General features: G+C 39.8%; 1 protein-coding gene across 1 annotated transcript in view; it reads left to right on the forward strand.

The window, feature by feature from the left end:
* The window catches only part of YWHAZ (tyrosine 3-monooxygenase/tryptophan 5-monooxygenase activation protein zeta), a 30,564-nt gene extending 16,640 nt beyond the window's left edge, over nt 1-13,924 (forward strand). The window contains exons 3-6 of the mRNA XM_054814988.1: nt 4,246-4,369; nt 8,368-8,531; nt 8,623-8,718; nt 12,871-13,924. Of these exons, the coding sequence (XP_054670963.1) occupies nt 4,246-4,369; nt 8,368-8,531; nt 8,623-8,718; nt 12,871-12,930 (444 nt within the window). The 3' untranslated portion in view covers nt 12,931-13,924. The remainder of the gene's footprint in view (nt 1-4,245; nt 4,370-8,367; nt 8,532-8,622; nt 8,719-12,870) is intronic.
* The last annotated feature ends 444 nt before the right edge of the window (nt 13,925-14,368 follow it).

Consider the following 14,368-nt stretch of genomic DNA (forward strand, 5'->3'; position numbering starts at 1 on the left):
CATGCAGCCTCTGTTAAGTTTTTGGAGACAAAGACTCTTCTCTAGTGCGTACTTGCTGGGGGTGGGGGAACATACCAAATTCATGAGATTTCTTATTTGTGCTGTGTGTGAGCATAGCTGACATCTCCCGAGTTCAAATGTGCTGTCTGTCCCAGTCCAGAGTACCAGGAAGCTGTTAACTTGGTCGTAATCACAATTGCAGATGTGAGGTGTTGAAGCCTGACGTTCTAATGGCCAGCACATTAGTAAGAGTTGATATTCAAATTTGGTACATGCATGTTTGTTTTAAAAAAAGTAATAATTTTCCATTAAGTCTTTCTGGAAAGACTGTGTATGACTTTGCTATGAAAAGTATTAGAAGCACTTGTACAAGCTGTTACAGGTTTTGGCTGAAAAGTGCTCTAAGATGCTGCTGCATCTGCCTAATTGACTACAGTGCTATGGTTTGTTTCACAGCACTTAGATTCTTGCTGTCAAATTAAAAGCTCTGACAAGTACGGCTGAGTAGTTGTGAGGCTTGAGGGGCAGGGAGTGGTGTTTTGGTTTTGTAGAAACAGCTTTTTAAACCAGGTTCTGATTGAGGCACTGTAATTAACTGCCCATGGAGTTGTAGTTAGCCCCTATTAGTACATATCAAAAATGGATGGGAATTTGGCACCATAGCATGAATGTCATGAACGAGCACAAGGGCTTAGCTACATACCATGTAGCTATAATATACCTGTGCTGTAGGGACTTCGGTTGTCAGGGTGTTGTGTGCGTTGCAGTGATGGGATCACCTAACAAACCTAGTAATTACAGATCAGCTTATTGGTCCAGTCTTGGACTAGCTGTTAGCACTTCAGTGGCCCTTATGGTGATCAGGTCTATACTCATAAACATTGTCATGTCAACTGATAAAGGAGAGAGTAGGTAGGCATATATTGGTGGTACTATTGAAAGAGTTCTTATTTCTGTTTCTTCTTCTTTGGACAAACAGAACTCATCAATAGGATTTGAATTTCAAGATATTCCTCATTGTGAGAAAAAATGTATCCTCCAAAGAAGCCTTGCAGTTAAAGCTATTTTAAAAAAAAAGATAAACAGTATTCCCCGTAAGCAGATGTTTAGCAGATAACAAAGTGTTAGGTTGGTTATGCCTTTCGTTATGCCTAACATGTTATGTTCTCTTGTGTAATTGAACTCTAAAAGGTCAGTAGTTTTACTGGTCTCATCTGTATGGCTTTCTGTAGCCACACCACCTCCATGCAGACTGCAGCTTTCACAGCCACTCTCTAGGATAAGATTCAGTGTACTTTGAATCTTCAGGCTAACTTCAAAGGAGTGTTTTATGTTTACTTATGCCAGTAAAGGAAAATATATCCTGAAATAAAAAGACTGGTACAGACAGGAGAAACTGAATATATATATAGCACTAGATAAATAATAGGGAGGAGATCTTTCAGTAATTTCACATGCTAGCTTTTAAATGTTAATCTGCTTTCAGGTTTTGTTGTTGCTGTTTATGAAGTATTTGGCATAAATAAAATTCTTACAAAGATATGTGGCCTACCAGTCCTATGTGTTGTTTGTATAGAATAGAGTCTTTCATCCAGATATGAGCAAGCTACCAGCGCAGTCTTGGAGTCAGAGCCTCTTTGCATAGGCAATATGCTATGAAGAGCTGTTCAAAGGGATTTTCTTAGTTTGTCAGTCTTCTAAATTCGACATGGATTTAGAACATTTTTTCAATACAAGGTGTATGCACTGTCCAAGCTGCTGTTGCTCTGCTACTATCTATCTGATTAGGAAGACTTTCTCAATTGATAATCTTTCCTCTTCTCCATCTGCTGGTCCCATTCACCCATTCAATTAGGTGTTTGCAAACAATTTTACCTCATTTGTTGCCTAAGTGAAGTCTGGCAGTTTGGTTGCTGCTGTGGGAGTGAGCAGAGCTGTACTTTTTAATCTAACAACCTTCTATATGGATGATGACTGATTTCTGTTTCTGGAATCACTGACAATATTTTGGTCTGACCAGTTAATGGAGGGTACAGACGGAGGGCAGTTCCCCATGGTGCCAGAAGTGTAGGTGCAGACTGACACACCTGGCTTAATTGCAGTCCTACAGAGAAAAAACTAATAAAGAGCCTTATTCTCAGTAGCTGGGAACCTTCAGTTGTCATTGAAGTCAGAGTTTCTTGGCACTGATGAAAAAAATCTCATAGCTGTGAATCTCGAAGCTCTCTAATGGTGAGAACAGAGCATGTAAGTAGTTAGAGAGCTGAAGCGCGTGACCCATATACCTTCCAGCCTTCTGCTTTGCGCCAGCGCCCTGGGACAGAGGTGACTCTCAGCCTTTCCCCTTGCATAGTGGTATGCCCTCCAGAAGGGTGCCCTTGGCATGAGGCAGCTTGGCAGCCCGTTTCACTGGCTCCATAAAAATGCTGCTGCTGCCGACTTGCTTGTCTTGTGTTTCCTTTGTTGCCATAGGGTTGTCTCTGCCGTCATTCAGATGGAAAGCAAGGGTATGCAATATCTTTTGATGTCTTCCTGCATGTTTATAAAATGAAGCTATATACTAACCTCCCCTGGTACTGGAAATATCTATATATTAAAGATAATTGAATAAATACCTCTCATTATGTTGAAACAAAGAAAGTCCACTAACAGTTTTCTGTCTCATTGGAGCACAGGCGTAGCTTGTTTCTGTCAGCCAGACTTCTTCATTACTCTGTCTGCTGAGTTAGAAATGAGAGAGCTGCCATCATAGGTCACTTCATTTTGAAGGGTTTCACACAATGTTGAGGCTACCAGGCTAAATACACGATTTATATAAATGAATTAGCAGTACTTAAAACACACAAACAAAACCAAACAAAACACACACCCAACCAACCAAACTTGTTCACTCTTCATGCTCTTTCTGTGAATTATGAACAGTTTTCTGTAGCTTTATGTCAGTTGGCCTGTTAAGCAGCGCAGGTATGATGGGTACCTGTGTCACACTACAGGGGTTACAGGCTGCCATATTCAGGGTGTGCCTATGCCAGGAGTACATCGTGCAAGATACTCACTTAACCTGCAGGGTGCTATCTAGAAGAAAGTACTGTAAAGCAGCCATCGCTCTGTGGGTTGGAACTGAATTAGATTGTCCATTTCTGTGGTGTCATTGGAAATATGAGCTAAAACCAGTGAGGCAAAACTGAAATGCCATCTAATTTATGGGGGGGGGAACACCCAAAAAACTCTTACTAAAACCTTTTTTAAAAATTATTTGCTACATAGCCTTAGCAAAGTATTTGTAACAGCTTCTGATTTAATTTTGAGTATTCAGTAGCACTTCTGCACTTTTTCTGGCTTTTAAATAACTGGCTTTTCTTTCAAAGTCTGAATTTAAGCACTCTATCAAGAAGTTTGACAAGCTTGTACCTTAATTTGACTAAATGTGTGGAAGCTAGTGATTTTTTTTTTTCTTTTTTCTTTTCATCCTAATAGAACTCTTGCTAAATTACATGACTGCCTCAGCTGGGAACTTGCTATGTTAATTTAATAAGCAGTTAGAATAATCTAGAAAAACCTGATCTTAACTGGCAGCCCACAGGGAGGATTTGGTGGAATAACTCCAGAGTTTTGCTTGGGAAGATATAGGAAACACCTGTTAGGGCAGCACATAAAGTCAAATAGATGATCCTTTTCAGTGCTACACAACTGACTGTCAGATTGTCAGCTGTCTGGAAATGCAAGAGTCCAGGTTCACCTTGCAGTTTCTTGCTGGTGATGTCAGTATGGCATTCCAGTTAATGGGAGCTAGGGTAATGAGGCTTATTTATTGCCTGTGTATGTGAAATATCTGGGTCTCCGATTTCGCAGCTGATAGTTCAACTCCTTTTATTATCTTCTGTGGATGCAGACTTTCTTCCATTGTATACCCTCTGCCCAGACTCTTTAGATTGCTTTGTTTTTGTGAGGGTACTGTATAAGGACTTACAGAAACCCTTCCTGTGGTCTTACAAGACTCATCTGTTAAATTAACGTAGCCTCTTTCCCATAGAGTCACACTGTGCAGCATACCTTATTGTACCTAGAGTTGTGATCCAGAACATGTTCTCCTTAGCTGAATATGCTCTGTAGGAAGTGAAGAAAATAGGCAAAAAGTAAAGCTGTCTTGACTTTGAAATGGACTGTAGTATATCTGCAATGTTGGTTCAACACGCTGTACAAGTATGTATGTTCAAAACACTATGTTCTTTGTTTCTCTTTTAGTCTCTGTTGGAAAAGTTCTTGATCCCTAATGCTTCGCAAGCAGAAAGTAAAGTTTTCTATTTGAAAATGAAAGGAGACTACTACCGTTACTTGGCTGAGGTTGCTGCTGGAGATGACAAAAAAGGTATTGTATGTCAGCTTGTGGATAAATATTGTCAAATTAATTGCTTTTGCCAATTCTAGAATAATTCTGATTTGGATGTAAATTTCTTTGGTAATATGAAAGTTTCCATGTACCTCTGCTTTTGTAAGCAGGGAACAGATGTTCGGTCATAAAATCTTGAAATCAATTCCAGCTTATGCATGCACACATCTAGTTTATCACTGAAGTACAGGTTTATGCATCTTCTGCCTGGCCAAGTATTAGTTTTTTATCTCTTTGTAGGGGGACAAGTCTTGTAGCTTTTTGAAGTCTTATTCCTGCTATTTCTCCTGCATTCCTACAGAATATAAAAAGCCTGCATAGGTTCAGTGAGCAAAGAGACTAGAAACCACCTGGAGAAGAAACGGATTAATAAAACTAATCTTACTGTTAGGGTAATTTCTTCCATAACCATGGTAGTTTAATGTCCAAATGTTTATTTTCTCAAGTTTCTTGTATCTTCATGTAAGCAGCTTGTCGTAATTGCAGTTAAGTTGTCTTCACCTAAATTTACTTAGAAAAGTTAATATAAAGTGGCACTTAATATATTAGGTGGCTTAACTACTGCAGTTGAAGAGACGCCCTAACAACATGCTGACTCCATACAGAGTCACCTCCAATTCAGAACTATACGTTAAGTTTAGATACAGCTTGTTGCAAACAGTGCTAAGCTGTTTCCTGGAGCCAGTTTAGGACTGGTGGCAGCGTGCCCTGAAGAGCAGCGCGCTTCAGCACAGAGCCCAGTCTAGTGGCTTCTGCTAGCCTTGAGCTGTCTTCTTGCAGGCTCAGTTTAGTCTGCGGAATTATGGGATGCTTGGGAGTGTGCAGGCAATCTGAATGTGTGGACTTGGGACTCTCGGGTTATTGGAGAAGCATTCAGCAGTGCAGCTGTTGCTCAGCAGCATTCGGCCCTTTGGTAGGACTTTGTAGGTTCCTTGCAGTGCTGTTGAACCTGTGGTACCCCTGTGGCCTTGTGCTGCTCTCAAGCTAATAAGCTCTCCCAGTACCATACAGAAAGATGTCTGTGCAACTTCACAGAAACTACGTTGAGTCTTATATGGAGGTGAAACAGACTTGGAATAATTTCAAGGGGATAGATGTGTCTGCTTTAGCTTTGTGGCGTATGTGTTATGTCCACATTACATAGGGTAGCCCAGTTTCTCCGGGATGCTGGATAAAAAGGAGTTGCATAAAGATACTACATCTGAGTATAATAGGGCTTGATTTGGCTTCGGATGCTTACTGTGTGTCAACTGACCCAGTCTTGGTGGCTGCAGAATTGTTATGTGTCACCAGTACTTTAGATCTGTTACTGCACAGAGAGTAATTATATTTTCCTTTTAGTAATCTCTATTCACATGCATAGAAGGTATGATATTTTAAGTCCCAACGTTTCTTTTTCTGTTGAGAATTAAGTTGCAAACTCTAAAATTAGACTGTGAAAGTCCTTGTTTAAAGTGGTTTTAAAGTTCATTTTTACTTAACCAAGTCTCCTGGCTGAGCAGGTTTTAGTGGGTTTCCAGATGAAGGAAATTTTTTGAAAGCCCATCTAGCTCATAGTTGCTACAGCTCCTAAACTTCAGATTTTTATTTCCCCCCGCCCCAAGTGTTTCATCTCACAGGCTTTTCCTGTATGCTGTCTGTGACCTTGAAGAAGAGCAGTTGATAATTATTGTTTAGGAAATAATCGCTATTTAGTTGGACAGTATTCTTTCAGCCTTTTGCAGTAAATACAGCAACAGTATAAAGCTCCCAGCTCTAGGACTGGGTTTTTATCTTCGTATACCAGATTGCTGTAAGAAAGCCCCAGTCAAGAAAATAAACAATCTAGTGGACAAGAATCTCAAGCAGGTACTCACCCTACTATTTTATCCTTGAACTTTGGAACTGTGCAACACTTTGTAAAGAATTCAAGGTTAAAATCTTGCAACTTTTTTATACTGGGTGACTGATTTAAAAATTAACAGAATACATCAAATTTTGCACTAAGTTTCTTGCTCAAAAGGTAGCTGTATTTTCTCAAGGAGAAAAAAATGCACTTTTTTATGTTATGTTAAATAAAAATGCTTAACAAAATAAAATGCACAGCTTCATTCCTCGAAGTTACTTGTTTTTCATGTTTTGAGTTTCATAAGCAGTACCATTTTCTAAGGTTTTTCCATTATGAGAAGAGTAAAATACTTCTCACTATTTCTAAATTTAACTTCCAGTAAACCTGGTTCTTCCCAACTGTAATGTACCAACATCTGGTTGCTTTCAAGGTAGTAGGGCAGTTGTCTGATTTTTCTGAAGCACTCCATTATTAGTGATCAGTGTAGAGAGGAGAAACAGGTGAATAATTGTGCAGTGAGTGTCCTCCCTCTTCCATGTTGAAGAGGACAACGTGATGCTTTAATTTTTGTGAATACATAAAGGTGAACAAATAGAGATAGTATAGACATCCTGAATATTAGTGTTCAGTTATTCTTAGACTTTGAGTTCTTCTAACTTAAATACTAATGTGTTTTTGAGTCTTAGCCGAAAATTCCTTCCTTTATTTTTGAATACGTGTGACTGGTGCTCTTGCAGAGATCAAGCTGGATGCATTTCTGGTTTGCTCCAGAAATGTTAGGATTGGAATCCTTTTGCATCTGAATTGAATGATTTCCTGCCCACCTTTTTCTCAGATGCTTTTAACAGCCTTGGAGAGTGCAGGAACAATGGTCCCTTTATGCTCAGTGTCTCTTGTCTCCTGCAGTCATCAAGGGCATAGTCCTGCTTGTGGGCTGTGTGAGACCATGGTCTCTGGCTTGTGCAGGCACAGTCTGCTCCTAAGTTCAAGTGCGTTCAGTGAGAATGGAGACGGAGCTCTTCAACTTTGGTATACACAATATAGTTGGGGGTTTTTTTGGTTGTTTGGTTTTGGTGGGTGTTCCCCCCCCCCAAACATTTATAACTTGTACAATTGAACCAATTAAGAGAATGGCAAAAGATTAATATCTTTAAAAAAAAAAAGACCAATTGTTATTTTTTCTCCCTTACTTCAAAGTTTATAGGTACTAGAACATTTAAGTTAGGTAACAATGCTTTCCATATCTGCATTGGAAATGGAACCATGTTGGAAGCTTTTAAAAGTATATATTTAATTTGGGTTGAGGTATGCCACACTTTATTATCATAGAAGCTTTAAGGTTGGAAAAGACCTCTAAGATCATCAAGTCCAACTGTCATCCCAACACCACCATGTCTACTAAACCATGTCCTGAAGTGCCATGTCTACACGTTTTTTGAACACCTCCAGGGATGGTGACTCCACCGCCTCTCTGGGCAGCCTGTTCCAATGCCTGACCACTCTTTTGGTGAAGAAGTCTTTCCTAATATCCAATCTAAATCTCCCCTGATGTAACTTCAGACCATTTCCTCTTGCCCTTTCACTAGTTACTTGGGAGAAGGGACCAACACCCACCTCACTACAACTTCCTTTGAGGTTTCCAAGCATTTTAAATGGCAGTTCATAGATGACTGTTACTGAAAGGGTTCAGTGTGATAGGCAAAGGTCATCAGTGTTTTCTGTGACTAAAATGTGGATCTGTAGTGCTTTGCAGCGTTTAAAGACGTTGAAATTGTGGTATTCCCTCAAACCTGTGTGTAGTTAAAACTTCAATTTTGTACCTTTTCATGTAGGTGGTGGGTTTTATATTCCTTAAGTGCTACAAAACTGCTGCAAACATTTGAAAAGACAAGTAGTCACAGGGTGGCAGGGAGAGACTCAAATCTGTGATCTGGTCAGTGACAACTTCCTTTTTTTCATAATTTAAAAATGTAATTTAGTAAAATCTTCATAAAATAGTGACTTGTTAGGTAAAGTGCTCATTCACAGGCGTTCATTCTTAAGATACTTTGTTCATGCAACCGTGAACACAGTCCTGGTTGTATGTCTGAATACAGTATGTGAATTACTTACTTGTTGTGCGGTTTGTGTGTTTGTTTTTTCCCCAAAGGGATAGTGGAGCAATCACAACAAGCATACCAGGAAGCTTTTGAAATCAGTAAAAAGGAGATGCAGCCAACACATCCTATCAGATTAGGTCTGGCTCTAAACTTCTCCGTGTTTTATTACGAGATTCTTAATTCCCCGGAGAAAGCCTGTTCCCTTGCAAAAACGGTAAGTGTAAGGGGGGGAGAAATTCCATTGATATTATTTGCATAACCTTTTGTTGCATGGCCAATGGAGTTGTTTGTTTTTATAACACTAGGCTTTTGATGAAGCAATTGCTGAACTTGATACATTAAGTGAAGAGTCATACAAAGACAGCACGCTAATAATGCAGTTACTGAGAGACAACTTGACAGTGAGTATCATTAAAGTTTGCCTATTGTTGATAACGGGATTGGTCTTTGTGGCACTCAGTTGTCATGTTCGTTCTTAGCTGTGGAGCTGTGCCTGTCATATACTTACAGATGAGTTTACATCATGTTTCTGAGCTATACCTTTTTCTCCTGCCTAGTCTTTTTTGTCTGCATGCTAATTAACACTGTTTTCTGGCATGACAAATGACCAAATTATTCAGGTTTTTTTAATTCAAGGAATTTAGCATGTTTAAGTGACGTAGTTCGGACTGTGACTAGCAAAGCTATTATCTTTTGTTAAGCAGCATTTGAGAATACAGTTGCATTTGCCTCTTGAAAACTTAGATCAGATTCCGTATAGCTTATTCTGTGTGATTGCATGTGCAAGGAATAGATCCTACATGAAAACCACAAACAAAGCTAACAAGCCCATTTAAGGGCCTGTTGTTTGGGGTTTTTTTGTTTGGTTTTAATTTTGATGAAGCTGAAATTGGAATCAGTGCTAGCCAGGCTATTTCCATGGCAGTCCTAAAACAACTGTCTTAATTTTTTTTCTTTTCTTGGACTCATAGCTGTCTGTGGTGTAAGTTATGGATCAAGATTGTGTTGCTCTGTCAGTAATCAGAATCTTCATCTTGTGTGGGGGGTTTTTTAACCTACTTTGAACTTTAAAACTGGCAAAGATAAACATCTAAAGCAAATGAAACAGTAAATGTAAGCAAACATGCAATAGTGCAATTAATGGCATAGTTCATTCCCTGGTCTTCGTGGGGGGGAAGGGAGATCCACAAGCAAGATCTGAAAAAATAAGAAGTACCTCTCATTGCCATATGTAACCCCTTGTTCACGTTCTGTGTATCTGATATCAGAGACACTTACAAAATACCTGGACTTCTTTTTAAATGACTAGAAGTTGTACAGTTGCATAAAATTGCAGTTGCCGTATTTTCTGCTTTTGTTTCTAACACATTATTTCCCTGTTCCTTGGAGCCTTTTCCACTAGAATGGTAACTTAATGCTACTGAAAAAATTACTTGTGATTGTTCCAGCTGTTGCTTACAAAACAAATGGAAGAGATTTCTCAGCCTCTATAATGGAGACAGATACAGGGTTGGCATTGCTCTCAATGTCTGCGTGTACTGTCCCTTTCACTGAGATTGCTCAAGAGCTGTCCTCTGAATGAGTGGTATTGAAATAGAGAATAGAAGCTGACTTTAGTTGCTAGCTTCCCAGTAAAAATAATGTAAAGCTTGTCATAGCAGTTGGAAGGCAAATTGTTTCATGTAAGAGCAGAAGTTGGGCTGAGCTACCATAGTGTGAGTGTTACGGTAGCAGACCTGATAATTGATGTGAGCTTTCCATTATAAGAGAGAAAGCTGTAGACAGCTGCAGGATTCCATATTCTTGAGTGGATGATATGTCTTGCCTGAAATGCTTAGCGTGACCTGTATGAGTGCATTGATTCCATGTTTTTCCACAACTTGTTGAGGTAGAAAATAAGTTTTGATGTATGGGGACTGACAGAGACTGCAATGAATTTCATAAGTGTAAAAAAGGTCTGTTTTGCTAGTTATGCAAGTCTGTTACAATTTTTGACAGTGATTCAGCACGTTGATCAGTTGTATACAGGAGCAGTTTCCTCAGATCATTATTTTTACATTGAGTCTTGTATGGCTGAAGAAGAGTCTGTGTTCATTTTCAGTGGGGACTGAAGGCAGAGAAGTGTTCAAAGGGTTGCTTAATATATCAAGTCAAAATCTGTTTTACTGGGATAATTCCTTCTTTGCTCTGTTATGAAATTGTTTTATCTTTGAAAAACAAAACACATTAAAAAAAAAAAAGCATCTCTTCCCCCTGGGGTTTTTTTTCCCCAGCAGATTTGTTAAACTGTGCTTTTAATTGGTAATCTTCCTTTCATACCAGTCAGGCCCTTTTCTATTTAATGAATAAAGGTTTATATATGTACATATATATATGTAGAGGTGAGGATTTAGGATAGAAGCCTCTGATAAAATTCTAATTAAAAGTGTTCTTACTAACTGTTCCTTACAAGAATAACACTGAAGTTGAGATTAACATAATATTCTAATAATGCAGTGTAGAATGTAGTGCAGGGGCTAGAAACTGGCGAGTGTGCTGTTGTCTCCAGTAAATGGACTTGTTGCTTAATGCCTTCAGCAAGGAACATGTAGTGCAGATATTGTGTGTTATGTTCAGAGCAAGAACAAGGCTACTTGTGCAAGTTTCTCTATTGTCTTGTACTCCTGGAAAAGATAAAATGTTTCTGATGATGGATTTTTTTTTTTAGCATCTTGTGAGACCTTAGTGTAGGTAGAAAGTAGACTGGAGACAGAATCAGTTCTTTTGTTTTACCACCTTATGCTATAGAGCATGGAGGATTTAGTTAATGCCGCTGTAACTCCATAAAGTGAGAAATTACAAATCATACTGGGCTGGTAATCATTTGGAAGCAGTCAGTGTGGAGAAATACTTGGTTCACAAAATAATTTCTTTGCCCTGGGTGTTGCTCTGAACTGATGCTTAGTTTCCTTAGTTGGTACTTAATCTTGATGTATGACTCCTTAGTATGATATTTTTTTTTTACTGGTGCTGAAAATAAGATTTTGTGCATACTGCATATTTAGCATGATTTCTTTCCTCCTTGCCCTGCCCTCCAAATTTGGAAACACTGTGTTCCAAAAGTTGCTGAAAGGGGGCACGATTGGCTGAGCAGAGCCAAGGGATAGAGATTTCAGTGAAATGGTCTTGGATTTAACTCCCCTGTCCCGTTCCCCCCCTTCCCCCCCCCCCCCCAAAAAAAATAAAAGCCACCACAAAACTTTAGATGCCTGTTTTGAAGAAAAGGTGGCATTCACTCTAATGTTGCATGTGGAGAGAGACCTTTACTTAAGCTCTTGCTTCAGAAAGAAGTGTAAAGCTCGCTGGAGGGAAAGGTACAAATCCACAGGAAACAGAGTAGTCTTAGTTCCTGATTCTCATGTATCTGTTCTGTAGGTCCGATTCTTACCCGTTCTTAATCGTATTTTAGTGAGCCTTGTGGATAGGAGGCTTTGGTTTTGACTCTTCACGAACTTTCTCATTAAATGCCATCCAGAAGGACCTGGACAGGCTGGAGAGGTGGGCCCGTGTCAATTGCATGAAGTTCAACAAGGCCAAGTGCAAGGTCCTGCACGTGGGTTGGCGCAATCCCAAGCACAACTATAGGCTGGGCGAGGAATGGATAGAAAGCAGCCCTGAGGAGAAGGACTTGGGGGTATTGATTGATGAGAAGCTCAACATGAGCCGGCAGTGTGCGCTTGCAGCCCAGAAAGCCAACCGTGTCCTGGGCTGCATCAAAAGAGGCGTGACCAAGCAGGTTGAGGGAGGTGATCTACTCTGCTCTTGTGAGACCCCACCTGGAGTACTGCATCCAGCTCTGGGGGCTCCAGTACAGGAGAGACATGGAGCTGTTGGAGCGAGTCCAGAGGAGGGCCACGAAGCTGATTGGAGGGCTGGAGCACCTCTCCTATGAGGACAGGCTGAGAGAGCTGGGATTGTTCAGCCTGGAGAAGAGAAGGCTCCAGGGAGATCTAATTGCAGCTTTCCAGTACCTGAAGGGGGCCTACAGGAAAGCTGGAGAGGGACTGTTTATCAGGGAGTGGAGTGACAGGACAAGGGGTAATGGGTTTAAGCTGAAGGAGGGTCAATTGAGATTAGATGTTAGAAAGAAATTCTTTACTGTTTGAGTGGTGAGGCACTGGATCAGGTTGCCCAGAGAGGTTGTGGATGTCCCCTCCCTGGAAGTGTTCAAGGCCAGGTTGGATGAGGCTTTGGGCAACCTGGTCTAGTGGAGGGTGTCCCTGCCCTTGGCCAGGGGAGTTGGAACTAGATGATCTTTGAGGTCCCTTCCGACCCAAACCATTCTATGATTCTATAAATGCAGTGTAGGGTTGGATCACCTAAGACTAGATTTCCAGTTTTGTCATGTGTAGAAGTAATAGCAATTTACTTTGTCTGTGTTCTTGTAAAGAGAAATATATTAATGCTAATGTGTGCTTTTCCCCATGGTGCTTTGTAGGACCTCTTGCAAAATTAATTACTAGTCATAAATGTTAATATCTTACATACTCTACTCGTTTTTCTTTCCGAAACAGTTGTGGACATCGGATACCCAAGGAGATGAAGCTGAAGCAGGAGAAGGAGGGGAGAATTAACCAGCCTTCCAACTTTCGTCTGCCTCATTCTGAAATTTACACAGTAGACCATTTGTCATCCATGCTGTCCCACAAATAGTTTTTGTTTACGATTTGACAGGTTTATGTTACTTCTATTTGGATTTCTATATTTCCCATGTGGTTTTGTTTAATATTAGGGGAATAGAGCCAGTTAACATTTGGGGAATTTATCTGTTTTCATCTGAGATGGCCAATATAGGGTTGTGAAATTTTTATACGAGTTTTACATGTTTGGCATAGTACTTTTGGTACATTGTGGTTTCCCACAAGGCCAGTGTTAAAACAGCTTTCTATGTCAAGCAAAGACGACTGCTTGCATATTGGTCTGTCATGATGGAAAAAGGGATAATCGGTTGCAGCCACAGGTGTAGTTAGCATGAGTAGTCAAGCCGGAGCACACATGGCTGTGAATAAACTGATGTCCCATAGATATTGCATGTCAAGTCAACATGTGAAATCTGTGGAATATACCAATCAAGTGTACATCTTTGATTGCAGCTGAAGTGTTCCTTAAGACAGTTTGATAACCCAGTCGACTTTCTCAAGAAGGACAGAGAAACGGTTCACATTCCATTATTTGTAAAGTTACCTGCTGTTGCTTTCATTATTTTTGCTACACATTTTATTTGTATTTAAATGGTTTAAGCAACCTAAGAACAAATGTACAAGTAAAGATGCAGTAAAAAATGAATTGCTTGATATCCATAATGACACTGTATATCGAGCACAGCAGTAAAACAAAAACCCATGTATTTAACTTTTTTAGGTTTTTTGCTTTTGTGATTTTTTTTTTTGATACTTGCCTAACATGCATGTGCTGTAAAAATAGTTAACAGGGAAATAACTTGAGATGATGGCTAGCTTTGTTTAATGTCTTATGAAATTTTCATGAACAATCCAAGCATAACTGTTCAGAACATGTGTATTAAGTTGATGTAAGTGGAATAAAAGTTTTATGAATGGACTTTTCAACTACCTTTGGTGTAGATTTCATGTGATCTGTCTTCCCACACCTTTTAGAGTAATGACAGTATTATACACAAATTCGATATGGAAGTATTTTTATTATGGAAAATCTTAATACACATTTTGGCATTTAGTTAATTTCAGCAAAGTCAAGACTGAATACTTCATATCTGGTTTTAAGATTGCTCTAATTAATTAATTTACAATTTTTAGATGCCTACAACTTTCTGACTGTCCAGCTGGTACTCTGGAGATACTGTAACAAACATCTGGTCCCCAGACTTACGGCAAAAGGCATATGAAGTTCTTTGAGCTGACTGTTGGAATAGGTCTAGTGATACGGACACCTGTAGCTTGCTGCTGTTAGCTCTTCAAAGGAGAACCGAGCAGGAGCCTCCGCAGAGTTCACAGGGTTCAGACAATGCAGCTCAGTTTGTGGAAGGGCTCCCCA

Source organism: Grus americana, chromosome 2 (assembly GCF_028858705.1).
Source record: "Grus americana isolate bGruAme1 chromosome 2, bGruAme1.mat, whole genome shotgun sequence".
In the NCBI taxonomy this organism is placed as follows: domain Eukaryota; kingdom Metazoa; phylum Chordata; class Aves; order Gruiformes; family Gruidae; genus Grus; species Grus americana.